Source organism: Drosophila santomea, chromosome X (assembly GCF_016746245.2).
Source record: "Drosophila santomea strain STO CAGO 1482 chromosome X, Prin_Dsan_1.1, whole genome shotgun sequence".
Classification (NCBI taxonomy): Eukaryota; Metazoa; Arthropoda; class Insecta; order Diptera; family Drosophilidae; genus Drosophila; species Drosophila santomea.
In genome coordinates this window covers 15666647-15690877 of record NC_053021.2, presented here as the reverse complement: position 1 = coordinate 15690877, position 24231 = coordinate 15666647, and the positions used below count along the sequence as shown (strand labels likewise).

The 24231-nt window shown below is 42.5% G+C and overlaps 4 protein-coding genes across 7 annotated transcripts in view; all 4 read left to right on the top strand.

Annotated features, from left to right (window-relative positions):
* Nucleotides 1–5850, top strand: part of LOC120456318 (mucin-5AC) — a 31185-nt gene extending 25335 nt beyond the window's left edge. For all 3 annotated transcript variants that reach the window (XM_039643077.2, XM_039643076.2, XM_039643075.2), the window contains 2 exons: nucleotides 352–2383; nucleotides 4020–5850. In XM_039643077.2, coding sequence (XP_039499011.1) covers nucleotides 352–2383; nucleotides 4020–4853 — 2866 coding nt within the window. In that variant the 3' untranslated portion in view covers nucleotides 4854–5850. The remainder of the gene's footprint in view (nucleotides 1–351; nucleotides 2384–4019) is intronic.
* A 308-nt stretch (nucleotides 5851–6158) lies between these two features.
* On the top strand, nucleotides 6159–12229 carry LOC120456490 (regulator of G-protein signaling 7). The gene is made up of 7 exons (XM_039643356.2): nucleotides 6159–7534; nucleotides 8445–8692; nucleotides 8758–8941; nucleotides 9006–9292; nucleotides 9357–9470; nucleotides 9546–9671; nucleotides 9734–12229. The coding sequence occupies exons 1-7, from the start codon at nucleotides 6830–6832 to the stop codon at nucleotides 10059–10061; spliced, it is 1992 nt and encodes a 663-aa protein (XP_039499290.1). The 5' UTR covers nucleotides 6159–6829; the 3' UTR covers nucleotides 10062–12229.
* A 3238-nt stretch (nucleotides 12230–15467) lies between these two features.
* Nucleotides 15468–15992, top strand: LOC120455552. Its single transcript, XM_039641894.2, has one exon. The coding sequence runs from the start codon at nucleotides 15892–15894 to the stop codon at nucleotides 15982–15984; it is 93 nt and encodes a 30-aa protein (XP_039497828.1). The 5' UTR covers nucleotides 15468–15891; the 3' UTR covers nucleotides 15985–15992.
* A 249-nt stretch (nucleotides 15993–16241) lies between these two features.
* On the top strand, nucleotides 16242–24211 carry LOC120455551. 2 transcript variants are annotated; one of them, XM_039641893.2, is made up of 3 exons: nucleotides 16242–16379; nucleotides 22796–23195; nucleotides 23296–24211. In XM_039641893.2, exons 2-3 carry the CDS (start codon nucleotides 22797–22799, stop codon nucleotides 23500–23502), a joined length of 606 nt encoding a protein of 201 aa, XP_039497827.1. In that variant the 5' UTR covers nucleotides 16242–16379; nucleotide 22796; the 3' UTR covers nucleotides 23503–24211. The 2 variants fall into 2 exon arrangements, with proteins under 2 accessions (XP_039497827.1, XP_039497826.1); XM_039641892.2 differs by lacking the exon at nucleotides 16242–16379 and adding an exon at nucleotides 21538–21808.
* Nucleotides 24212–24231: the final 20 nt, after the last annotated feature.

The window sequence follows — 24231 nt, the reverse complement described above, 5'->3', positions numbered from 1 at the left end:
GAGTGATACCCTACACTAAGGAGGCTAGGCATGCTGGTTCTGGCATAGTTACTTTGTCGAGTGCAATAGATGAAGATATTGAAAGATATACGATTTTTTATTGCAAATGAGATAATATTTTTGATAGTTAACTGCAAGTTTAGAGTATTAATTTTTCTTTTAAAATGCACGGTACTTTAACCGTCGGTTCGCCCACCATGATTGCCCACCATGATTGTGGTCTTTGCCTTTTGATATCTTGGCAGGCGCCTGCCCATTTTGGGTGCCGCCTTTTGATTTATGTGCCATGGCACAGATGTGTGATATTCCCGATCCCTGACTGCGATTCCCCAATACCAATTTCGTTGACAGGCCCCGAATGATTCAGCGCCTGGTGGCCGGTCACATCCACAATGCCCAGGGCCACTCCACCTACGAGGTGTCGGCGGTGAGTGCCAACAGCTCCTTCTCCAGTTTTGGTCCTTCCACGACGGCAAGCACGAGTACCTCGACATCCACAACAACGACGACAACCACGACGACGACGACGAAGAAAACTCCTTTGAGGAGCAAGGCGAGCAGCAGCTACCGACTGGCCAAGCCATCGAGCAGGCCGAGATTAACCAGCACGGTAGCCACCACGCGATTTAGCAATCCGCCGAGCATCTCGAGATCCACAACACCGCTGCCCCCACCCACATCCAATACCCCGAATCCCTACAAGGAAAGGGAATCGGACGATGATGAGGCTCTGCTCAATGAACCCGACGACTTCGACAACTGGGACAATGGCATCCTGCGGCTGAGCGCTGGATCTGGGAAGGAAGCCGATGCACCGGCCAAGAAGCCGGCCAAGGAGGAACAGAAGAAGACGCTGGCGGATCAGGTGAGGGATGGCAAGTACGGGCTGATCGAAAAGGAGCTCTTCCGTCGCATTCCCAAGCGACCGGGAGTGCTGAGCTATGCCCGGAACTCGGAGGTGCCGCTGGACAACGAACGCAACTACGGTGGCCTGAACGAGGAGGATATCTGGCTGGCCGAGGATCACCTGCTGGTGATCAAGGGCGGCTCCCTCAACGAGGAGGCGGAGGACAATCAGCACGGTCCGTGGCCGGCAATCGATGACTACGATGCGCCCGGGAGACAGATCAAGTTGCCAGCAAATCCGGCGGTGCCGCCTCCATTTCCCGTGCAGCTCGAACCAAACGGGCCGCTGCAGCTTATCCGAGATAATCAACTCGAGATCCTCCGTCCGGCGGCTGGCAATGCAACGCTATCCGCTAAGGGAGCCAACCACCAGGGCCACCAAGGCGCCACCGCTGAAAATCTCTCATCGCATCCTGTTGCCCGGACGGGAGCGACTGCAGCATCTCCGGCAGCTAAGTCCGCGGATGCCGCCGGTCCGGATACTACCGGTCCGGCCTACGTCTATCCGGCGCCCTATGCCCCCTGGCTGCTCTACCCCACTAACGACACGGTGGCGTCCAAGGGCCTGCTGAGGACTCCGCCGCTCCTGGGACCCTGGCTGATCAACGGCCTGAATGGCAACGGTTCGCTGGTCGGCGATTCCCCACTTCCGGCCAATGTCAGCGATTTCGACGAGGATGATCCCTCGCTGTACTATCCACCAGCCTACACGTTCGTGTACAGGAGCAACTACACGAATCCGGTGCCACCAGGACCGCTGGTGCCGGGCATTGTCCTACCCCCGCCACCGGATCACTTCAGCCGACTGGAGGGCAGTGGCTCGACGCGAAGACCTCCGACCACGACCAGCAGCACTACGAGCAGTACGAGCAGCAGTACCACGACCACAAGCACCACCACCACAACCACTTCCAGGCCACCAGTGCACTTGCCCGCCATCCGAACGTCGTATAAGCCCAAGTACAATGGCATCACCTATCTGCCACCGCCGCCCAGGCACAGTTCACCCAAATATGTGGAAAGAGTGCCTGTGCCGGTGGCCGTGCCCATTCCCATCTATCCAGTCAACTACACACCGCGACCCCAGCTGGTCTTCGTACCCAGCTCGACGGAGAGCTCTCGCCAGGATCAGTCACTCGATCCGCCGCTCTCCAAGTCCAATCCCATCTACTACGAGTACTTTGAGGCCAAGCGGCAACCGGGTTCAATCAAATCCAATGCCATCGATGACTTTCTGGCCACCAAACCGCCGAAACGACACCATCACAACAATAATCTCCACCAGCGTGAGCATCTGCAGCACTACAAGGCGTCGCCAAGTCCCGCCAACGATGTGGCCCCCGAGGTGGTCAACATCACGCCCAAGCCCAGGAACGCCCAGCTGCAGCTGCATGCGGAGTACGAGGCGTCACTGGGCCAACTGCTCAGGAGCAACCTCATCTCGCCGACAGGAGGAGCAAATGCGGGGCGATTCCATGTGAGTTTGATTAAGAATTTCAATTTTATTAATTTAAGGAATTAATTATTTAAACAAGAGAGAACGCTGCAGTCGAGTTTCTCGACTATCTGATACCCGTTACTCAGCGTTACTTGCGGGGTGCTGGGTCCGGGGTGCGGGGTGCTGGGTGCGGGGTGCGGGGTGCGGAGTGCTGGTTGCGGAGTTCATATGATTAAATACATGTTTTTTGGCAAAACGATAGAAATTTACAAGACCAATACAAAAATGAAAAAATATCAAAACAAACAAGTGTGGTCGTGGCAGTTTTGGGCGGTTAGAGTGGGCGTGGCAACATGAATCGACAAACTTGCGCTGCTTCTATGTCTCTGGAGTCTGTATGCTTAATCTTTCTAGCTTTTGTAGTTCCTGAGATCTCGACGTTCATACGGACGGACAGACGGACAGACGGACGGACAGACTCTACGAGTAACGGGTATAATAATTTGTTAAATTAACAAACAGAAAAATCGCCACGATTAGTAATTTCACCAAAGCGCCATCTATGGACTGTCTCAGAAAGCTTTTGACATTTGAATTAAAAATGCTGCATAGTTTCAGGCTGCGCTTAACTGGCGGATTTTAATTTATTTAGTTTTATTAAAGCGACAAATCCGTACATGCAGTACTAGTACCATAACATTGCAATTAAACGTATAAATAATATATATATTATATATAATATAAATAAAAAAAAGAGAAAACGATTTTTGGCAAAAATTAAATATTTACGATTGATATTTTCGGTATAACTTGGCTAAAAAAGGTCAGAAAGTTAAAAGAATTACATTTTTGTACTCCTAATTACCAATACTTACCAACCAAATCACTTTTTAAACGACTTTGTTAAAATAATTTTTGGCCAAATTTTCGCATTTATTTGTAAGGGGGTAACATCATCAAAAATTGAAAGAAAAGTGATCAAGTTAATTTTTTTTTTTTGAAAACACAGTTTGATAGGAAATTTAATTACGAGCTCAACGAGGTATGGCATTCCATATTCGGACCAATATTTCGAATGTTCTGATCAAAATACTGATATTTATAGTCGCAAAATAACAGAAAAGCGGTTATTGGCAAAAAATCATCATCAAAAATTGAAAGAAAAGTAAAAAAGTTATAATTTTTTTTTGAAAATACAGTTTGATAGGAAATTTAATTACTAGCTCAACGAGGTATGCCATTCCATATTCGGACCAATATTGCAAAAGTTCTGATTAAAATACTGATATTTATAGTCGCAAAATAACAGAAAAGAGGTTATTGGCAAAAAATCATCATAAAAAATTGGAAGAAAAGTGAAAATAATATTTTTTTTTTGTTGAAAACACAGTTTGATAGGAAATTTAATTACGAGCTCAACGAGGTATGCCATTCCATATTCGGACCAATATTTCCAAAGTTCTGATTAAAATACTGATATTTATAGTCGCAGAATAACAGAAAACCCATTTTCGGCAAAAATTCAGAAATCATCATCAAATTAGACGAAAAGTTAATAAAAAAAAATGTGGGAGTAGTTGGAAAGTTAAAATCAAAGCCAAAACTATGTTGGCTTGCTTACACCAAAGAATCTACAAATTCGCGAATGTAATATATTATTATGGAATATTTGCAGCCCCCCGACTTTGACAAGCAGCCCTTCCTGCCCATGGTGAACTACAGTGCGGATGAGCACGATCAGAACGCCTTCAAGGCGATAGTTTACCAGCCTCCTGGCCAGCGACAGCGTCACTTGCGTGTGGGCAAACAGCAGCTCCAGTTGGATCCCAATCTGGATGCCACCCAACCGGACTCCTACCTGCCGGGTCGCCACTTCCGTGTGGGCAAACAGCACCAGCAGCAACCGATCTATGAGCCGCAGATCTACAGCACGCCAATTCCGCAATTTGTGGAGGATCCACAGCAATTGCGGCCCCCATCTCCTGTCCAGTCCAATCCTCTGCAGTTCTGGCAGCGACCTCCGCCGCAGTTCAAGAGAGTGCGTCCGAGCAGCAAACAGGGACATCTTGCCCACTCCCATCCGCACTCACACTATCCGCCGTACTATGTGCCCGGATATCCGAGTGCTCCGTCGGCGGAGCCCCTTTACCGTCTGGTGCCCGTGGCCCAGCACAAGCACTGGAGGAACAAGCAGCCGCAGGTTCAGCAGGTGCAGTCGCAGCCGATCCAGGTGCAGTCCCAGAACCAGGGCTATCCCGATCGGAGCGTGAATATCGGTCACAGTCTCGCCGGCGATATCCTGGTCAACTACAACACGAACAACCAGTTCAATCCGCAGGCGGAACTGGTGCCCCAGGCCCAGTTGGCGGCACCGCCTCCTCCGCTCTCCTATCAGGCCCAAAGTGGCCAGCCCTTGTGGTCCGAACGGGAACGGGAACGGAATCGGGACAGGGAGCGATCGGTGAGGCAGTCAAGGGAACAGCAGCAGCAGCAACAGCAGCAGCAGTAATAATATACGTACATACTTATCATAATCTGAGTAATCATGTCGATAATGATGGTTCTATGTCATTGATAAGCGTAGTGTCAAAATGTGATCTATACGGAGGCCAATCCGAATCCGCTATTTTGCTATTGAATCCCAGCCTAGACGATACGAAATGGAAAGCCTAACCCTTTTAATAGAGAAATGATAATCTTACTTATTGTTTATAACATTTCTTAAGGCCCTTGGATTCCATAGACCCAAATCTTTTAATATGGTCTCACTTTTGTTCATTCAACATTTCTATATCTTCTGCATTATATTTTGTGTTTTTTTAATAGAATATTTCGTGTACTGTAAAGCTGTTATAAAATTGAAACTTTTCCATTAATACACTGTCCACTTTCTTCGCCACCACTAACAAATAGTTACGTTATGTAGAGCTGGTCATATAAGAAATAAACCCCGATTTGGTCCTGCTGCTCACCTTTCGATATGCAGATATACATACATATGTATATCGCCAATCGCTGGCAGAGTTAATATATATATTTATACCACATTTAAGTACCTACATATGTATATCCCTATGCGGTAAATATATACACGAGTATATTCGAAAACCTATGTAAATAATAAACGAGTGTAGGCGCTACGGACACCACTTAGTCTTAGGGGCAGTAAATTACTTTTATGCATTATCGATATGGATAGAACGAAGGATCCTTCGCTTAGCCGTAGCTATACATATGTTTTATCCTGCACACACACACTATATGTATTATTTTTTTCTATTTATTGTAATCTGTTTTTGAATGTTTTTCCAAAATCATTGCAAAACTTTGTATAAAAGCCATAACAACTAAGGTCACTATAAGTTAAAATCACGCTATGCAACTAATGAACACACTATGCGTTAATTACACATTTAGTTTGTATACCATACATAAACAATATACATATATACTTTTTTTTTTGCTAAATGTAAACGAATTAAATAATTTGTAGACGAAAATTCTTATTATCGAAATAAAGCAAACTGAAAATACTGATTGTTTTGTTTTCGAAGGACTTTTTGAAATCGATATTTACAATACTCGGCCATGGCTTTGAAAGTTAAGGATATGCATTTATCGATATCATATCGGGCATTGGTGGTCGATAAACAACAGCTGGCTGGATGTAAACAACGGTATTGGCGCAGGCGCAGGACGAAAAGAGAGCGGAAGAGCGGGTCGAGAGAGAGTTTCTGGGGTAGGAAGGACGAAAAATCGATGAAGGACTATCAGCAGGAAGCTCTAAGGAGCCGATTGACTTTGGGCCGTAAAATGATTACGGGCTAAAAGCTAAAAAACACTTCGCGCCAGAGCGAGAGAGCACGAGAGAGCGAGAGCGAGAGGGCGAGAGTGAGTGAGAGAGGGCAAAAGGAGCAACAGCGACAGCAAGCGAAAACTTGGAAAAAATCGCTGCTAAAAATAAAAAGAAAATTTAAATTAAAAATTCGAAAAATACACAAATTCAAAATTATACCAGAAAAGCTGCTGGAGCATTGTACTAAGCAAACCGTCACCTTGTGTGCGTGTGTGTGTGTGTGTGTGTGCCATAACTCCAGTGAATTTCAAGCATACAGGAAAAAAGGAAACGGAAGAGCGGAAGCAGTAAAATCGAAGTGAAAATCCAGGAGGAGCCAGAGGTGGAAAAAGCTTCGCAAAATGGCATTAGAAAAGGCAAAATGACAACTAAAAATTGAACAAAATCTATTTAAGCCATTCAATTGATTCACACACACACACACACGCACTCAAGCCCACACACACACACACACACACGCGCACACAGGCTGGGAAAACACCACCCACTTTGGTGAAAGGAGCAGCGGTAGGAAGCAGAAGTAGAAGCACTCGACAAGCAGCCGGCACCCACGCCCCTCTGCGCCCAGCGTTTAAAAATAGCCACAGCTCTGGAAACCAAATATCCCTGGAGCGCAGCCGTTCGAGAAAATGGTAACGATGAACTCGGAGGCGGACAAAACACAAGCCACCAATGCCAGCAGCACCGCGGCGCCGGCCAAAACGGACTGCACCAGCAGCAACAGCAGCGATCCGCTGGCGGTGGCCATTCCGGAGCCACAGTCCGCCAACGCCACCACCACCGCCACTGCCACTGCTAGCACCAACACCACCGTCGTTGTCGGAGGAGGAGGAGCAGGAGGAGCTGCAGCAGCAGGAGTAGTAGTGTCCGGCACAGGCACTCCATCGCCAACACCACTGCCCAATGGCAGTAACAATGGCAGTGGCTCAGCGGCCTCACCAGCAGCAACAGGAACAGGAACAGGAGCCACAGTAGGCACAACATCGGCATCCCAGCCAGCAACCACACCAACCACTGCACCCACATCCACATCCACACCCACCGTTGCAGGTGCCAAGACGGCAGCCGCCACCACCACATCCCCCTCCTCGGCCACATCCTCGTCGACGGCGGCGGCGGGCAGCAAACAGAGCGGCACCAGCGGCGGTCTGCTGACGGTCAGCGGGAACCACCATCACCACCACCACGCCCACCCACAGCAGTCGGCGGCGGGACAGTCGGCCGCCCAGCCGCCACAGCCGCCCACCGCATCCGCCCTAGCGGTTCCATCGGCGTCGCATCATCAGCGCGGCGGGAAGAACGAGGACGCACCCAATATCCTAGTGTACAAAAAGGTAATGAACTTAGTCACACAGGAAATGTTATTATTTATGTAATAGTTCATTTAGTTACTTATGTTTTCTACCAAACATTCTTGAAAGGTCCTGAAATTGCCCGCCTTAAAAGAACAAAATTAAGATTTTATTTAAACTTTATATGTAAATGCACATGTGATAACCTTACAGGCGCATTATCATTAATTGTTACCTTGAACAATGCCTTGCATATTTGTGTTTTGCTAGATAATTGCATTTCCCTTTTTATACCCGTTACTCGTAGAGTAAAAGGGTATACTAGATTCGTTGAAAAGTATGTAACAGGCAGAAGGAAGCGTTTCCGACCATATAAAGTATATATATTCTTGATCAGGATCAGTAGCCGAGTCGATCTGGACATGTCCGTCTGTCCGTCCGTCTGTCTGTCCGTCTGTCCGTCTGTCCGTCTGTCCGTCTGTCCGTCTGTCCGTATGAACGTCGAGATCTCAGGAACTACAAAAGCTAGAAAGTTGAGATTGAGTATACAGACTCCAGGGACATAGACGCAGCGCAAGTTTGTCGATTTAGGTTGCCACGCCCACTCTAACGCCCACAAACCGCCCAAAACTGCCACGCCCACATTTTTGAAAAATGTTTTAATATTTTTTCATTTTTGTATTGGTCTTGTAAATTTCTATCGATTTGCCAAAAAACTTTTGGCCACGCCCACTCTAACGCCCACAAACCGCCAAAAACTGTCCTTCGCTCTTACACTAGCTGAGTAACGGGTATCAGATAGTCGGGGAACTCGACTATAGCGTTCTCTCTTGTTTTTTTCTTGAGAGTGGTGTTCATTAGCGTTATTATGGACATGCCAGCTTATTCAGCTTATTGATTCGCAGTCAGTTTTGCCGCTAATTGGCGCTTATTAAATCGATTCCATTCCCAGATGGAGGCCATCATCGAGAAGATGCAGGCGGAGTCGACGGGCGTGGCCGTGCGCACGGTGAAGGCGTTCATGAGCAAGGTGCCATCGGTGTTCACGGGTGCGGATCTGGTGGCCTGGATCCTCAAGAACTTCGACGTGGAGGACGTGACGGAGGCGTTGCACTTTGCCCACCTGCTCAGCTCACATGGCTACATATTCCCCATCGACGATCACGCGCTGACCGTCAAAAATGACGGCACCTTCTACAGGTGAGTGGTACCATCTCTTATGGTATCTTGGCATCTTCCACAATATGTAAGCAATTCTCGCACAGATTCCAGACGCCCTACTTTTGGCCCTCGAATTGCTGGGAGCCCGAGAATACGGACTATGCCGTCTACCTTTGCAAGCGCACCATGCAGAATAAGACGCGACTCGAGTTGGCCGACTACGAGGCCGAGAATCTGGCCAAGCTGCAGAAGATGTTCTCCAGGAAGTGGGAGTTTATATTCATGCAGGTCAGACTTTTAACCGATAATATAATAGGGCATTTTAATCTCATATGATTTGCATATTTTCCAGGCTGAATCGCAGAGCAAAGTGGCCAAGAAGCGGGACAAGCTGGAGCGGAAGGTGCTGGACTCGCAGGAGCGGGCCTTCTGGGATGTCCATCGGCCGATGCCCGGCTGCGTCAACACCACCGAGATCGACATAAAGAAGGCCTATCGACGCGGTGGTTCCAGCCATGGAACCGGATCCGCCGGCGCCTCCCTGGCCAAGAATCCCGTCGAGCAGCTGACGCGGATCATCGCGCTGCGCAAACAGAAACTCGAGCGTCGCACAATCAAAGTGTCAAAAGCGGCCGAAGCGTAAGATATACAATTATGCATAAATTAGATTTGATTACATTAAAAATTATGTATTATTCCACAGTTTGGTTGCCTACTACGATCAGTACAATGAGTTTGATTACTTTATAACCTCGCCCGAGCTGCCGAATCCTTGGCAAACCGATAGCACCGAGATGTGGGATACGGAGAAGAATAGGTAAGACACCTCATATCTTAAAGCTAATAATGATTAATGCATTTCATTTGTTAATAATTATTTTCAATCTAACAGCAAAGAAGTTCCTGTGCGGCGCGTGAAGCGCTGGGCATTCAGTTTGCGCGAATTACTGAACGATGCCATTGGACGCGAGCAGTTCACCAAGTTCTTGGAGAAGGAGTACAGCGGCGAGAATCTCAAGTGAGTGTCTTCCACAATCGTTGCTAATATGTCCTATCCACTATCTCCTTGACTTTCCACAGATTCTGGGAATCGGTGCAGGAGATGAAGGCGCTGCCGCAATCAGAGATCAAGGAGGCGATCCAGAAGATCTGGCAGGAGTTCCTGGCCCCAGAGGCCCCATGTCCGGTCAACGTGGACTCCAAGTCGGTGGAGCTGGCCCGCGAGGCGGTCAACTCGCCAAGCGGCCCGAACAGGTGGTGCTTCGACGTGGCCGCCTCGCATGTGTATCACCTGATGAAGAGCGACTCGTACTCCAGGTATCTGAGATCGGACATGTACAAGGATTACCTGAACTGCTCGCGCAAGAAGATCAAGTCCATACCGAATCTGTTCGGGGTGAAACGTTGAGATACGCTGCGGGGATTCCCCGTCATCGCAGTGGGCTAGGCGGTCCTTGTGCAGGGGAATTGCCAAATGAACTTGGTACTCACTCGGTACTCACTCGGTACTCAAATCGGTACTCATTCGTTGTTACTCATTTAATTAATCTGCCACTGTGTCGCGTGTTCTCTCGATTTTGATGTATTTTTTTATGTGATTGTTTGTTGATCGATTATGCGTTACCTCAAAGTGCCCCAAGAAAAACCATAGTAGCCATCTCAATCTGTAGCTATCTCCCTCTAAATCAGACGAAATGCAAAAACACCACTTACTATGCAAATATGAAACTGCCAAAGGCTTGATTAAGAACAAATAGTAATCGAATACTGGAGGTTTTTCTGAAATCAATGGATATTTTAAAACAATTACCTGCTGAGGTCTAAATGATAGGATAAACAAGTACCTAGGAATTTCACAGCAATATATTGAACATAATGATTCCATAATCAGAGATTTCGAAATTTGTATGAATCTACTTTTTGGAGCCACTCAATAGTTGTTTTCAAATCTCTAGCGATTCTCAGTTAAGCCATCCGGAATGTACTTATTTTAATAACCGAATACGGAAAGTTGAAGACGAAAGACAACACCAACAACCGCCGAGACCTTATTCTCATACTTATAATATACAAGCGAATACGAATTATTAACTATTAACCGACATGCAAAACGATCGTAATCGAAGACACCAATATGAAAATATGATGAAAAACCATAGAGAAACCACTAGTAAATGTCAAACTGTAACCAAATAACACCAAACATACGAAAATCCAAGAAATGCCCCGATTCTATGAGGTACTTATATTCAAACTAAGAGAATTAGCTTAATTAATAGGAAGGCAAGAAATCTTACGAAAATTTAAAACGGAAAACCCACTCATGCCTGACAGCTTTTGTCAGCATGCGATGCCATAGCATTCAGCTTTTCTGCCGGTCAAATTTTAAATAGCTTTTGACACGATCCCTCATCCATCAGAGAAATGTAAGAAAAATCTAATTGTTGGCTTAAGTTCCTTTATCACCTTGATTAGGTGTCTCTTTTCATCACTCCTCTCCCTCTCTCTCTCTCTCTTGCACACACACACACCCGCACCGTTACCTGCATACCCATACACACCCACTCACATATCGTTAAGGCGCCAGAAAAATAAGAAATATAATAGCTAAGATTTTAATCATAATATTTTTTTGCCGCTCACTGTGCGCGTGTGTGTGTGTGACAAAGAGAGAGACAGAGAGATGGTCTAATGTTTTCGTTTTTAGTGAATGTTTAGAATTAATTATGTTAATAATAGACAGTAAAGTAGTAGCAACAAGTGGAAGATGGCAAACGAGAGTGCGAGAGCCAAGTTCGGTTGGGCGAGTGGGCAGTGAAGTAGGATAGATAGGGTCAAAGGTGTGATAGCTTATAGGAAGTTAGAACAAAAAAAAAAAAAACAAGTGAGCTTTACAAACAAATAAAGGGGCTAAACAACTAGGGAGACTTGATAGCCCCAACGAACTTGGTTCTCCCAGTAGAATCTCTCCCAAAATATAATTTGGATTGGACAAACGGGGTAGGACTCGAAACTATTACACATACAGCTGCGGTCAAAACAATAGCAGCGTGCGCTTAAAAAATTGGAATATCCTTTAATTGAAGCCTAATACCAAGTCTCAAAAGCAATCAGCAGTAGTTTTGTGTCTTATGTGTATGAATAGTTTTCTTATTTCTTTTTAGAAAGTTCTTTATTATTTCATTTAATTACATTATATTACGCTGCTCCTATTTTGACCGCAACTGTATAAAAGTGAGCGCAGCTATATATTAATGTGAAACATCAAACTGATCCTCGGATCTTTCGGAATAGCAATTAGGCTTAGGTAAACTAAGGAACTTGAACTTGAAACTTGGAACTATATATATACACATGTAATTTGCACACACACTCATGCACTCATGCTGCCTACTTTTGGGCCAAAAAAGGATTAGCAAAAGGATACAAAAATCAGAGGCGTATTATATGTACGATTACTTAATTAGGATCGCATTGTGTGTGTCTATCTAATTGTAACTGTAATTGTAAATGGTGTCTACAAATAATAACTTCAACTATACAATATAAAGTATACAGAATTCAGTAAAATTAAAGATACACGAAAAAGGAAAAAAGAAAACGGAATAATTATAAACTACGATATATACCATATATCTCGATGTGCGTCTATGTGTTGGTAGTGAACAATTTAAATCGATTTCAAAATAGCCAAAGCTAAGACAAGAAAAAAACTGGGAAAACCCCTCCATTCACACACAAATTTTCCTTTGGCTTTCCACTGTTATCGTTTGCCAGATTATATATAATTACATATATATATATAGAAACTGTTGGCCAACTGTTTTTCCCCTTTTACTGTTTCAACGCCCCCACCTAATGAAAATAACCATTAAATGTAGCGGAAACTATAAAAACTCTAAACAAAATCGATGAAAAACTAAGTGGTTAAAAGGGAAAATTGGTCCCTTAACTCGAAGAAAACTAATTAAATCAAATAATCAAAAAATATTCGATATATGTACGTGTACACAACAAGCAACAGCAAAACAACTTTTTAGGTTTAGACTGCAGGAAAAAATTTAAATAAAACACTACAAACAACATACAAAAATCAATAAGTATTAAATAAACTAAAACAAGCAAGGAAAACTACAAGAAAAACACAACAAATGGCCGCGTTTATTGTAAATTGTTCAGCAAGAAAAACAAAACTGAAGTAAATAAATAAAGCGCAATTTAAGCAACAAAAAACCAAAGTATAAAATAAATGAATTTCATTGTGACTCAAAACTAACTAATACACAAACTTAAGCAAACATAAGTGCGTTTTATTTGTGATAAGGGGCTTAATCGATTTTAATTAATAACAAATTTATATATTTTATTTACGTTAATTAAAAAATATTTAAAATTAGGCATTTTATTTGTTTATTTCCAATATTTTTATAGAAAATTCATACCAATTCTACTATTCTTTTATATATGTAAATTAATATCCACGTAATTTTCCATGTAGGAATTTTACACGAGTAGTTATAAAAGTAGGTGGTTCCGTTGAAAATGGGGAAAAGCCCCAAATCGAAATCAGTTTCCGTTGGCTTATGGCTATGCCGAACCCAAATCAAATGGCGATAGCGACACCACCCACAACCTCCTCAGACTGTCAGGTGTTTACCTTTGTTTATTCACTTTTTATTTATATTTTTTATTATTATTACCCGCGAGGTCTCGAGATAAGCCTAAGCAACAACGACTTCCCGTCCCGCAACAAAGCTCTGCTGCCCCTTATCAATTTGTCTCCCGGAACACGAGTATGAGTATGAGTATGAATATGAGTCTCAATCTGGAACCGAATGTGGCCAAGTTTTATCCGGGGGATGCGACTTATCTAATTTGCTTTGGCCAGGCTTTTGGCCAAGACACAGATACTTGCGAATGGCAGTGAAGTTGAGATGCAGGAAAAGATACTCGGATACAGATACAGATACAGATACAGCGGCATGCGACGTGACCGGCATTTTGCACAAGTTTTTCCCAAAGACGATTCTACAGGGAAATGGCAAGGGGGGGGGAGGGGGGATTTTTTTAGAGAGCAGCCCGATCACGTTTTCGCTATAAAACCTTAAATGGGACTTGGCCGCTCTAAGCCCCGTTCTCTCTGGAAATCCATATATCTGCGTACCTGGAAAAAGAGTGATCATCTCGAGTCATTGCACCGCTGTCCATGTGTTCATCGAACTATCCCATAGGCACATACATACATATATGATATAATCTGGTTGGGGTAACGGTACCCGGTGCTTCGTATCCAGGCGAATCGTGCCTATTCGACGTCTCATTCGGGGCATTGATAATCCATTGACCCACATTTATTTTAAATCAAATACTCGTACAATATACAATACAACACAAAACAATATTCGGATGACGCAATCGGGGTTTATTGAACACAATTTTAACGGATCAAAAAATTAGTCTGATAAGGCAAAAAGGTAATGTACAGTCAAGCTTCCTTCACAGTGTACCTTCTCATTTTAACGCAATATTGCAAATCAAAACGTAAAGATTTAATTCCTGCTCTATCTTTATCATAAACGAACTATTTTTAAATGAAACTACTGCCAACACACACGTGGACAACGCAGAATGATATGCAAAATGATAAAGATATCGTATAGTTTTTATGGCATTTTTTTGCGTCTTCACAATCTTTGTTATCTGCTGTAGTATAAGAAATATTTTCCTTTTACATTTAACAACTTCCATTGCAGTGGCTTCTTCTGCTCCACGAAATCTGTAATCTCTTCCCAGGTCTTAGTGAATTCCCAAAACTCCCCCCTGCCAAGATTCTAAATTCAAGGCTCACGATTAAGGTAAGCCCCATAAACATTTCTGAGAGCCAACTATCCAAAAAGGCACAAATAAATAGCAGTATGTTAGGTGAAGATTTCACCACTTGCCAGGCGAAGAATGTGCGAATAAAGATAAAGGAGCAGGAGAAGATAAGAGTGCAGAAGACTCCAGACAGAAGAGGTGTCTTCTCCTTATCAGTGCTTTTGTGTGTGCGTGTGCAGATCGTTAAGCTGTGACAACAACAACAAGCGTTGCCCCATCGCCGCCTCAATGTGTCACATTGGCAATCAGATAACGGCATCTCTTATCACCAGGCTCCCGAAAATGAGCGAGTGAGCAGCAGCCGCAGAGAGAGAGAGAGAGAGCGCGAGAGAGAAGAATTGCGAAGAGTGTCTTCGGCCCGCGTCACGATTCACACATCAGCGGAGTAGAGAACCAAACTAGATCTACGAATGCTTTCAGAGATGCTCAGAAAAGTATTCATGATCAATAAATAGTTGATTTTATAAATTAAGAAAAAAAAATATCACATTATCAGAGTCACAAATAGAGATAATTTCTGTATTTCTTGACTTTATGTTTTACTTAAGAAGTCTTATAATTTGTAACTCTTCTTTTAAGGCCTTGAATATGCTATTTAAAGAATGAACTTGATAAAGCGTGGCAACCTTCAGCAAAACAAGCAAACTGATTATTAAATTACAAGTAAGTATGGTAAATGGCATGAAATAAAATCAAAATATTTTATAATAATATATTCATACTAAAGTTTAAAACTTATATTAAAATGAAGCTATTTTATTCGTAGTTACGTTGATAACTAATAACTTTGAACGCCCAGTTGCAGCATCTCTGGTGCGAAGATTGGAGAGCGGAGAGTGGAGAGCATCTTCACGAGCGCCAACAAAAGCAACAACAGACGCCTTCACCTCTGCCGACGTCGGCAGCGGAAAGCGAGGCGCTGGCAGCGACGTTTGCGATCTGCCAGTCGCTTCTCAGCATTCTACGCCTCTGGTTCGAAATTCTCACAACGAGCAGAAAAGAAAAGCATAAAGACCCTACGTACTACGTGCCGAATAAAGACCGAGGAACAGGGGAAGAAGCGGTGGCCAGCGAACAGAAGACGGAAAATCCATTTCTATATACCCAACCACATCGACATCGACAACGACATCGGGATCGAGAATCCACATCGAGATCGAGATGTGTATATGAAGGCAGTTCCTGCTCGCAGACCGGTCGTCCGTAGTAGTAGCATCGTTGTGCTCCACAGTTCCAAAGTTCAGTGAGTGGGCCACAGAAGAATCGAGGGTGAAGAATCCAAATCCAAAACCAAAACCGAATCAAAATCTATAATTTGAATCCTGCGCGGAGAAAAGAGATTCGATCCAAGATTTGTTGTAATGGTGCACAGGCGCTGGATTTTCTGTGTGAGCGGCGAGGATCCAAACTTCAGGAAGGAGCACTACGAGTACACCCAAAGCCAGCACCGATAATTCCAATCTCCAAACCAAGTGCCAATTTCCAATTTCTTCTTAAAGAAGTCCATTCAACTTGCTGCAATTCAGTGTGCCAACGATCTCATTTGCAAACCGCAAAATAATCACAAACATAACAAAACAAAAATAAAATTTAAAAACAAAAAAAATTCACCCACGAAAAACAATTGAAACGCGTGCATAATTGCTAATATAAAACAAAAGAAGAAAAACAGAATTTCAGTGCTTTTTGTTTGTATATTTTTTTATTGTTTGGCCTTTTGTGCTCATCAAATTTGAGGAAGAGAATTCAATCGAAGAATTGCAAAAACGAAGCGAGGCAAAGAGTGCGTGAGATAGAGAGCAGAAAGAGAGAGAGAGGAACATCCACGGCGGCCAAAAAGCATTTTCGAGTGAGTACACAGAGAAAAATACCTATGTATATGCCACTAAAGCTACTGTTATGTTAGTACAAAAAATACAAGAACATAACATTGTAAAAAGCATTAATTAAGCATTCTTAAGCATTAAAAAAGAGTATTAAGCATTCTACGAGATATATTCAATTCGATCATAATTTTCCAAGGGAGCTTTTCCATGTGGGTCGCTTTTCGCAAGTGTACCAAATGCCGACAAACATGTTTACCCCAAGTGACCCCCCAAAAACCCCCCCATTTCTAAGGCTATAAATAAAGTGCACAAAGTGGGAAAAGCCAAAGGAGCGAAAGGGATGGCAGACAGCTGGTGTGCATATTCGTATGGCTCATCTTTTTTTGTTTTCTTTTTTTCTCTCTCTGTGGGCCATGCAATTGGCAAAATAAAATAAAAGAAAATTTGAGCCATCGCTTCGCTTGGAAAACAGGTGTTTTCAGTTTCAATGCTTATCAGCAGCTACAACAAAGCCATTTATTTTGAAATTCGCTCGGGAAAAAAGTAAACAATGTGTTTCCACACTTCGAAATGCTTTTGTTTCACAAAAAAAAGCGAGAAGAATCGTCAAGAGCAACAAGCGGATAAATAAAATTTATTGATAGCAGGCAAAAAGAATTAAATGTTTTCATCATTAGTTTCTATATATAGTATCGTTGTGCACACACATATAGCCACTTCTTGCGCAGTCCAGCATGTGAAATAAATATATAAAAAACCAAAAAAAAAATTAAAAGAAAAACAATAAAAGAAGAACTTGTAGAACGAGCCGAGGCACTTTTATTCATATATAACTATGTATGCACGATGTACGGTGGCCACCAATTATTGTCAAAAACTTGACTACGTGACCAAACAGGAAATAGAGAAGAAAAGAGCGAGCTGCACAAGTGGAGGAATCTTTTTCGGCTTTTCTGGCGAAGCTTTCACTTCCAAGGGGATCCCCGCCTCCCCTCCCCTTTTAGGTTTCCCCCCGCCATTTAGTCAATCAAAAGGCATCGAGCAACAAATGCTCCCCCATTCACAATTAAGCGACACTCGGCGATCTGATCAATTAATACAATATTTAATGCCTCTCCATCGTCATCGGCATCGATTCATTTGTTTTTGCTTCATGTAAAGCACTTAAAGATACAGATGCACACATGACCACAGTCGGGGTTAGGCTAATAGATAAAGTAATGTAAAGCGACATTTGTTCATCACCAGCGCTTTTATAAAGATTTTCCCCAGAGTCTTCCAATTTCAGAATGGAAAAAGATGGGTTTTTTTCGTATGATTATTTTGCTGTAATGTTCACTGTAAGTTCACTTATCACCGAGTCATATCTAATTGTATAGATTCCCAATTAATTGCCCTCTGCTGTGTATATCCGATTCAGGCCAGACAATTCCCAAGAATTTGTTGCCTCGCTTTTTGTGGGCGTCAGTTTCGTCAGGTTTTTCTTTTTTTTTTCCATTTTCATTTTCAGTTTCTGCTTTAGTTTTATGATTTTCTTGTCGCGGCAATTAAGGAAATTGTTGTGCTGTGCTATGTGGTGTCTGTTTGTGCCATATAGATTGCCACACATCGGATAATGGTGAGGGAGGTCGGGAATATCGCCCAAGGAATTTTAATTAAATTCTGCATTGTTCTGAGCCACAAACGCCACTTTTATTAACAAACTATAGTCTTTCTTGCCGGTTTCATAACGTTTCAAAGCGAAAAAATGGCTGGCGATTAGAAAAAAACATTAAAACGCTGTCACTCTCAGGATTGGTATCTTTTCAATTACTTAAGCTGCTGAAAAAGTGATTGAATATTGGCTGAGGCATTTAAATGTCACCTTCAAGTTTCATATTATCTATGGGTGAAATTACTGGAGTCCATATAAACATGATTCCAATGTAAATACATATGTAAGTAGCTGGCTGTGCAATGCACAATCAACATGATATCCGATGAAAATCTACCCCAATTAAGTGCATTAATTTTGCTTACAAACAGCAGTATATCATTTTTCCCCCAGCAACTAATGGGAAATCTGAGCGGTGCACAAAATCCACACACAGTACATACTCGTACTTATGTATGTAGTACTATTACTACATCTATTATATATTTTGTGGCATTGTGCAGCTGCATTATCCCCTCTTATCGGGCTTTGATAAGCCCCAAAAGATTGCGAGCGAACTGCAGATTCGCCAAATCTGTATATTCACACCATACATGCATATAATTCCATTTAGCTGCGCTGAATCATATCGTATATATGACGCATGTGCTCCAGAAAACAAATAGGGAAATTCACCCGTCTACTGGGAATCGTATACTTTTACGGCCTTGTTATTGTTTTTGTGTCTAGGCTAATTCTTTGTAAATCCTACAAACTGACGAGCCAAGTATCGAAATAAATAAATCCGAAGGCCCTAGCAGCACAACTCTAAATGCGAATTTAGCGTTAAACCAAAGTGCAGCTCCCTCGAAAATAACTCAAGCCGAGTCATCAGTAATTCGATACACATGCTGCATACCACATACATATGTATGTATGTATATGGCATATGGAACTGATAAATGTTCTGGTGATCTCTGCACTTGGCTGATTTGCACTCCAATTGGGTTTCTGGGCCACTGCTGACGCTCGAATGGCGATCAAAGTCTCTCTTTTCAAAGTCAAGCTCAGCCGGTAATGTAATTCCATGTTATTCGTAATTGCCGGGTGTTTTAACAGAGATTTAGCTTTTTGTCAGCTTTTTCTTTCGGCCTTTCCCTATTCATTTGATTTGTGGGCGTCGCTGACAGCCAATTTGTATTTGTAGGCAATCATTTTTTGATCAGCTGACATTGTGCACATGCAAACGGTAAAGATACTAAAGTATATCCCATATCACACATACTTAACGTCTGGAAATATGATGTGCTTTTCAACATCTGGTCAATGACTCGATCCGATTTTCGACCCGTTGCTGATGCAATTTGTGAATGGAAGCATGCGAATTGTATTCAAAATTTGGATATCGTCACGTAGTACTACGCATATCATCCCTGCACCGGAAGTATGCATATATATAGATATAGAAGTAACTGGCAGATACGGAAATGCATAGGCAGCGATTGACTTTAGTCGTAAATCTTACAGTTTTGCCAATATGTTTATTGGAAAGACAAAGATGATCCTCTGGCTGATTAAAGCGATGCAAAAACTTGCAGCAGATGAAATTCGAGCGAAATAATAACGGGAAACAAGGGAAAAGGTTAATGCGCCCCGATTCTTACGTAAATCCGTGTCGAAGTCGAAAATCCAAATTGGGTCCTCACCCAGAAAGCAAACTTTATGAATTAACAAGCGCATTAAATCATTCAAATGAGGTAAAAAGCGTCGGAAAACGGGAATGAAAACGAGGACAATCAATGACAAACTCTTTGCAGGCAAAACCGGTTTGTATTTGAGTATATTTAAGCCGTTGCGCCGTCTTATCAGTGTGAAACTGATAATGGCGCACCATCTGTATACGAGTGTATATCATATTTGCGCTTGTCATATGATGCATCTGTAACTGAGATCTATATGAACTGCAATTAAGAGTATCTATTGTGGCCGACGAGGTCCGGGCGATTCATTCAGCAGACGCAGTTGGAATTACAATTGCAAATTTCCATTGTCTGATCGGCTTCGGCTTTGACTTCGAGGTTTTCACATCTCCAAGTTCGCCGCATTCCCATTTGCAGAGATCTTAAGTATTTCAGCGGTAATCAAGACTTGTCGCCACGCTATCTGCTATCTTGTATCTGGAATACATATATGTATGTATGTCTTTGCCAGAGTTCAGACCACTTTCAGATAAAGTTCACCATATCAAAGGAGCGATGGCAGTTCTTTGCAACCGGTTTCTAGATATTACCAGCTGACAAGAACCTTATTAACTTGCCCGCTATCATTATTTTCTTGGGCAATTACCACCTCTCTATGCCCTTTGCAATTTTTAATTAATTTCCACCACTGCAATTGACAAAAAAAAAAAATTTTTCTGCTTAGCATTTCGTTCTTGAATTGCATTGCTGTGATCGCGTGCTGCTACCCATTGCAGTTTTCTGGGTATGCTGGCACTTTTGCACCGGAAAATTTACTACTCTAATTTAAAGTTTTCTTCAGTTCCCTGGGAATCCTAGATGGAATTATCTATTATTACCTATTATTAAGGTATGTCCAAAGTTTAGAAACTGCCGCTTTAAGGCGAAATATTCTAGTTGACTTGAGTTCTGTAGGGTGCGTCCAAAGTCCAGATATGAAAGTGTTGAAGCTCTCAGCTGACAGCATATCCACATCGATTATGCTATATGGCCACTTTTGCTGGACGCTTTTCCAGTCCGATTTCAACATTTGACCGGCCCAGATCGCCACGAATCGGTTTCAGCCCGAACGAGCTGGCTTTAATTTCACTCTTTGTTTGTTTGTTATTTATTTTGTGCAAGTCAAGTCCAATGCTGAAGTGTTAATTGACAAACGCCTTGGTGCAAATACATACCATCTTATTATTGAGAGACAAATAACAATGCGTGTGAGAACGACAAACAATCACGTGCAAGAGGCCCTTATCGTTCAAGTGAACTGCAAATCCCCTTTTTGATAAGACCCATCTTCGATGCAGTATCAGCCACCATAGTTTTACAAATCAAGTATACGCCGGGTGTGGCGTTGATGCCATTTCATCTTAATTTTTCCACCTTATCTCCCTGTGCGGTGTAAAAAAAAACACAGCCATAAAGCGCTCCTCTCACAACACCATAAATAATATGCACATAAATTATAAACTTTATAAAGAAAAACAAAACATATATAGTAGATATAAATTAAACGTAAACGGCCGGTTTTTGTTTATCTAATGTTTTAATGCAAACATGCGGCAAACGAATTAAACAGTATCAATTTCCACTTTTAAAAATATTTGAATAAGTCAACGATTTCATTTCCAGTGTAGATAGCAACGCTCATTGAGAAATATTTTTTATAATAAGCTGAATCTTTAAAGCGAACAATATAAACAATATATATGCTAATTAAATAAGAAGATTTAAAATTCTCTTGTTTTAACTACCGTGGATATTAGTTTTAAATAATAAACAGAAATCACATCTCTGTGAAAATAAAAAACATTTTTTTAGCTCAAAGAATAAATAATAAATATTCGAACCTCGATGGCTGTAAGATCAAAGACTGCATCAACAATTCAACTCATGTGTCACACTCAAATCATTGAATAAATACGCTTACATCAACAATATAGAGACAGTAATAAATTAACCAATTGATATCAATAGAAAAACATAAAACAAAACAAAAAAAACAAACAAAGTCGAGAGGAGTGAATAGAACGAATATCAAAATGCGCGCCGTATACGACTTGTTGCTGAGCAACGCCTTTGATCCCAGGTACGAATATGATTCGCCATATCTATATAGATATATATATGTATATAAGGCTATATAGACCACAATCCCAATCAGAATCGCAGACTCAGACATGTGGGTTTGGAATATGATACATCTTGGCCGGTAATTGAATGGTAACCAATGTTAATTGGACTCTAAACGAGAAATGCTTAGCAAATATTTGATTTTCACCGTCTGCGCCTCAGTGACGCAGTTGATTTTATTGACAAAGATGGGGCGTTTATCAAATGTTTATGGTATTATTAAGCCAATGCGATATGCGCTAAATATTTGCCAAACAAATCGAAAACAGCAATTGGACTGCAAAGTGTTCTTGGCTAAATAAATTGAAAAATATCGCATCTCCCACTCCGTTAACACAGTAATAAAACCTTGTTAAAGTCCAGCGATAAAACTTAAGTAATGATTCAGTTTTATTCGGATTAATTAATTATCTAGTTCTAATTGGATTTATATTTCCCACACTGCAAACAAATCGATTCACATCTAATTATGTACTTTAAATATTTTGTACTTGTGTAACGCATGTGTATGAATTCCTATAAAATTATGAAATTAGCTCAGATCTAATAGTATGCAATAAGCTCTAATATATACGAAAAGCCACCATTGTCTGGATAGCACAGCGATTGCAGTTTGTGATCGGAACCGCTTCCACTGCAAAAATCTCATGGGTATTCATTGGGGATTAACAATCGAGAGCCAGCAATTAGCCGAAGTTCCCATCACATAAACATGAGACGTCTGGGCCACACTGGGAGAAAAAACACAATTAAATACCGGCTTATTGGAATACTTTCAAATCAATGCATTGTGCAAATGGAGCCGCGGAAAATGAAAGAAGTTCAACATATCCTTTGGCACAAAATTTCAATAGCGGCCATTCAAAATATTTGTATTATATGTTGAAACAAATTCCCCCTTCTTTTTCGCCGTGTAATCCTGTATGTTTGTCCCACTTTCCAGAATGGTGCTCCAGAACCACAACACGGTGGTGGCCCGTTCCACCTTGACGCCGAACAGCAGCAGCCAGAACTTTGGCTCCCATCCGCTGGGTGGATCGCCCAACGGTTCCGGATCCGGACGTACTCCTCTGAACGCCGGACCGAGCACCCAGCGTCCCATATTGGATCTGCTGGTGGCCATGGTGGCCGTGCCGGTGCTGATCCTCTGCGCCCTGCAGCTGGAGAAGAATCTGCGGGACAACAGCGTGGAGTCCCGCTGGCTGGTCTTCGCCCTGGGCATTGGGATGCTGGTGATCAGCGTGATCATCTGCGGCTATGTCACGCACCGCATGGGCGTCTGCATTTGGGCGGGACCCATCGATGAGGCGGGAAACCGGGCCACCAATGGAGCCATGCCACATGTGAGTACTGAGTAGTGGACAGAATGCTTATGAATCACTCACTCGCTGCAGAAGATTTATAATCGTTCTATATACATATATATTCTGAACTTATTTCCAGATCAACTCCCAGAATGATGTGCTGCGCATTGTGGACTCACTGCCGCCAAGTTACGATAGTGTGGTGAAGTTCGAGCTGCCGCCGCCGGCCTACGATTGCCTGGTCATCGACATGGAACAGTCGAAGGATCTGCAGCCGCCACAGACCACCGCCAAGCCAGGAGCTGGAGGATCCACCTCCCCGCCCGGAGCCACCCTGCACATCTAAGGGGAAAGTGGGGGGGATGAATTGAGCAGTGGAAGGAGGAGAGAGAATTAAGAGATTTTTTCCCAACTGGCAGCGCAACGGATTTCTGTACTTGACCCACTTAAAAACCACATGCAAACATATCTATAACTACGATTTCGATAGGTGGTTTTCTAGAAACTCTGTTGTTTTTTTCCCGAAAGAAAAAACCCAGATCATTGAGCTAAATACCGCCATATATCCGTATATCTATTATAATGTTTGGCTCACTGGTAGCTTGGCAAAGCATTATGGCATTGTATTTACTTTGATTGTAAGCAGCTAGTATTTAAACTCGTAGTGCCCATCAATAACGATATCGATTCCTTTGCATTGTACATAGAGTTCTCTGAAAACACAAGCACACACAGCATCTAGTCCAAAGTTGTATATAGCCGAAAAAGAAATAACTGAACCACACATGATGCGCCCATATATAAGATTTAAGCACATACGACTATATTGTATACTAAATGAATGCCAGGGCAGGGCGGGAATCAAACTACAAAACTACTGGGTAGCAATTAGTCTTAGTCTTAGCGTATTGCCTGTATATAACTATGTATATTTCAATTACAAATACTTTTATATAGCCATCTCGACAGCGATGTCGATTGCCAACAAATGTCGGAAAACGTTCAGTGTTGCTTTCCAGAAATAAAGAATTCCTATTAAGTTTATTGAAATGCAAGCAAATTGTTTTTGCCATTT

Bases quoted from the DNA above. Each gene is read 5' to 3' on its own strand.
- LOC120456490 (XM_039643356.2), top strand. From the start codon at position 6,830: ATGGTAACGATGAACTCGGAGGCGGACAAAACACAAGCCACCAATGCC. The intron at 8,693-8,757 runs GTGAGTGGTACC...ATTCTCGCACAG, and splicing joins AATGACGGCACCTTCTACAG to ATTCCAGACGCCCTACTTTT. The intron at 9,293-9,356 runs GTAAGATATACA...ATTATTCCACAG, and splicing joins GTGTCAAAAGCGGCCGAAGC to TTTGGTTGCCTACTACGATC.
- LOC120455552 (XM_039641894.2), top strand. From the start codon at position 15,892: ATGGTGCACAGGCGCTGGATTTTCTGTGTGAGCGGCGAGGATCCAAAC.
- LOC120455551 (XM_039641892.2), top strand. From the start codon at position 21,762: ATGCGCGCCGTATACGACTTGTTGCTGAGCAACGCCTTTGATCCCAG. The intron at 21,809-22,795 runs GTACGAATATGA...CCCACTTTCCAG, and splicing joins AGCAACGCCTTTGATCCCAG to AATGGTGCTCCAGAACCACA. The intron at 23,196-23,295 runs GTGAGTACTGAG...ACTTATTTCCAG, and splicing joins CCAATGGAGCCATGCCACAT to ATCAACTCCCAGAATGATGT.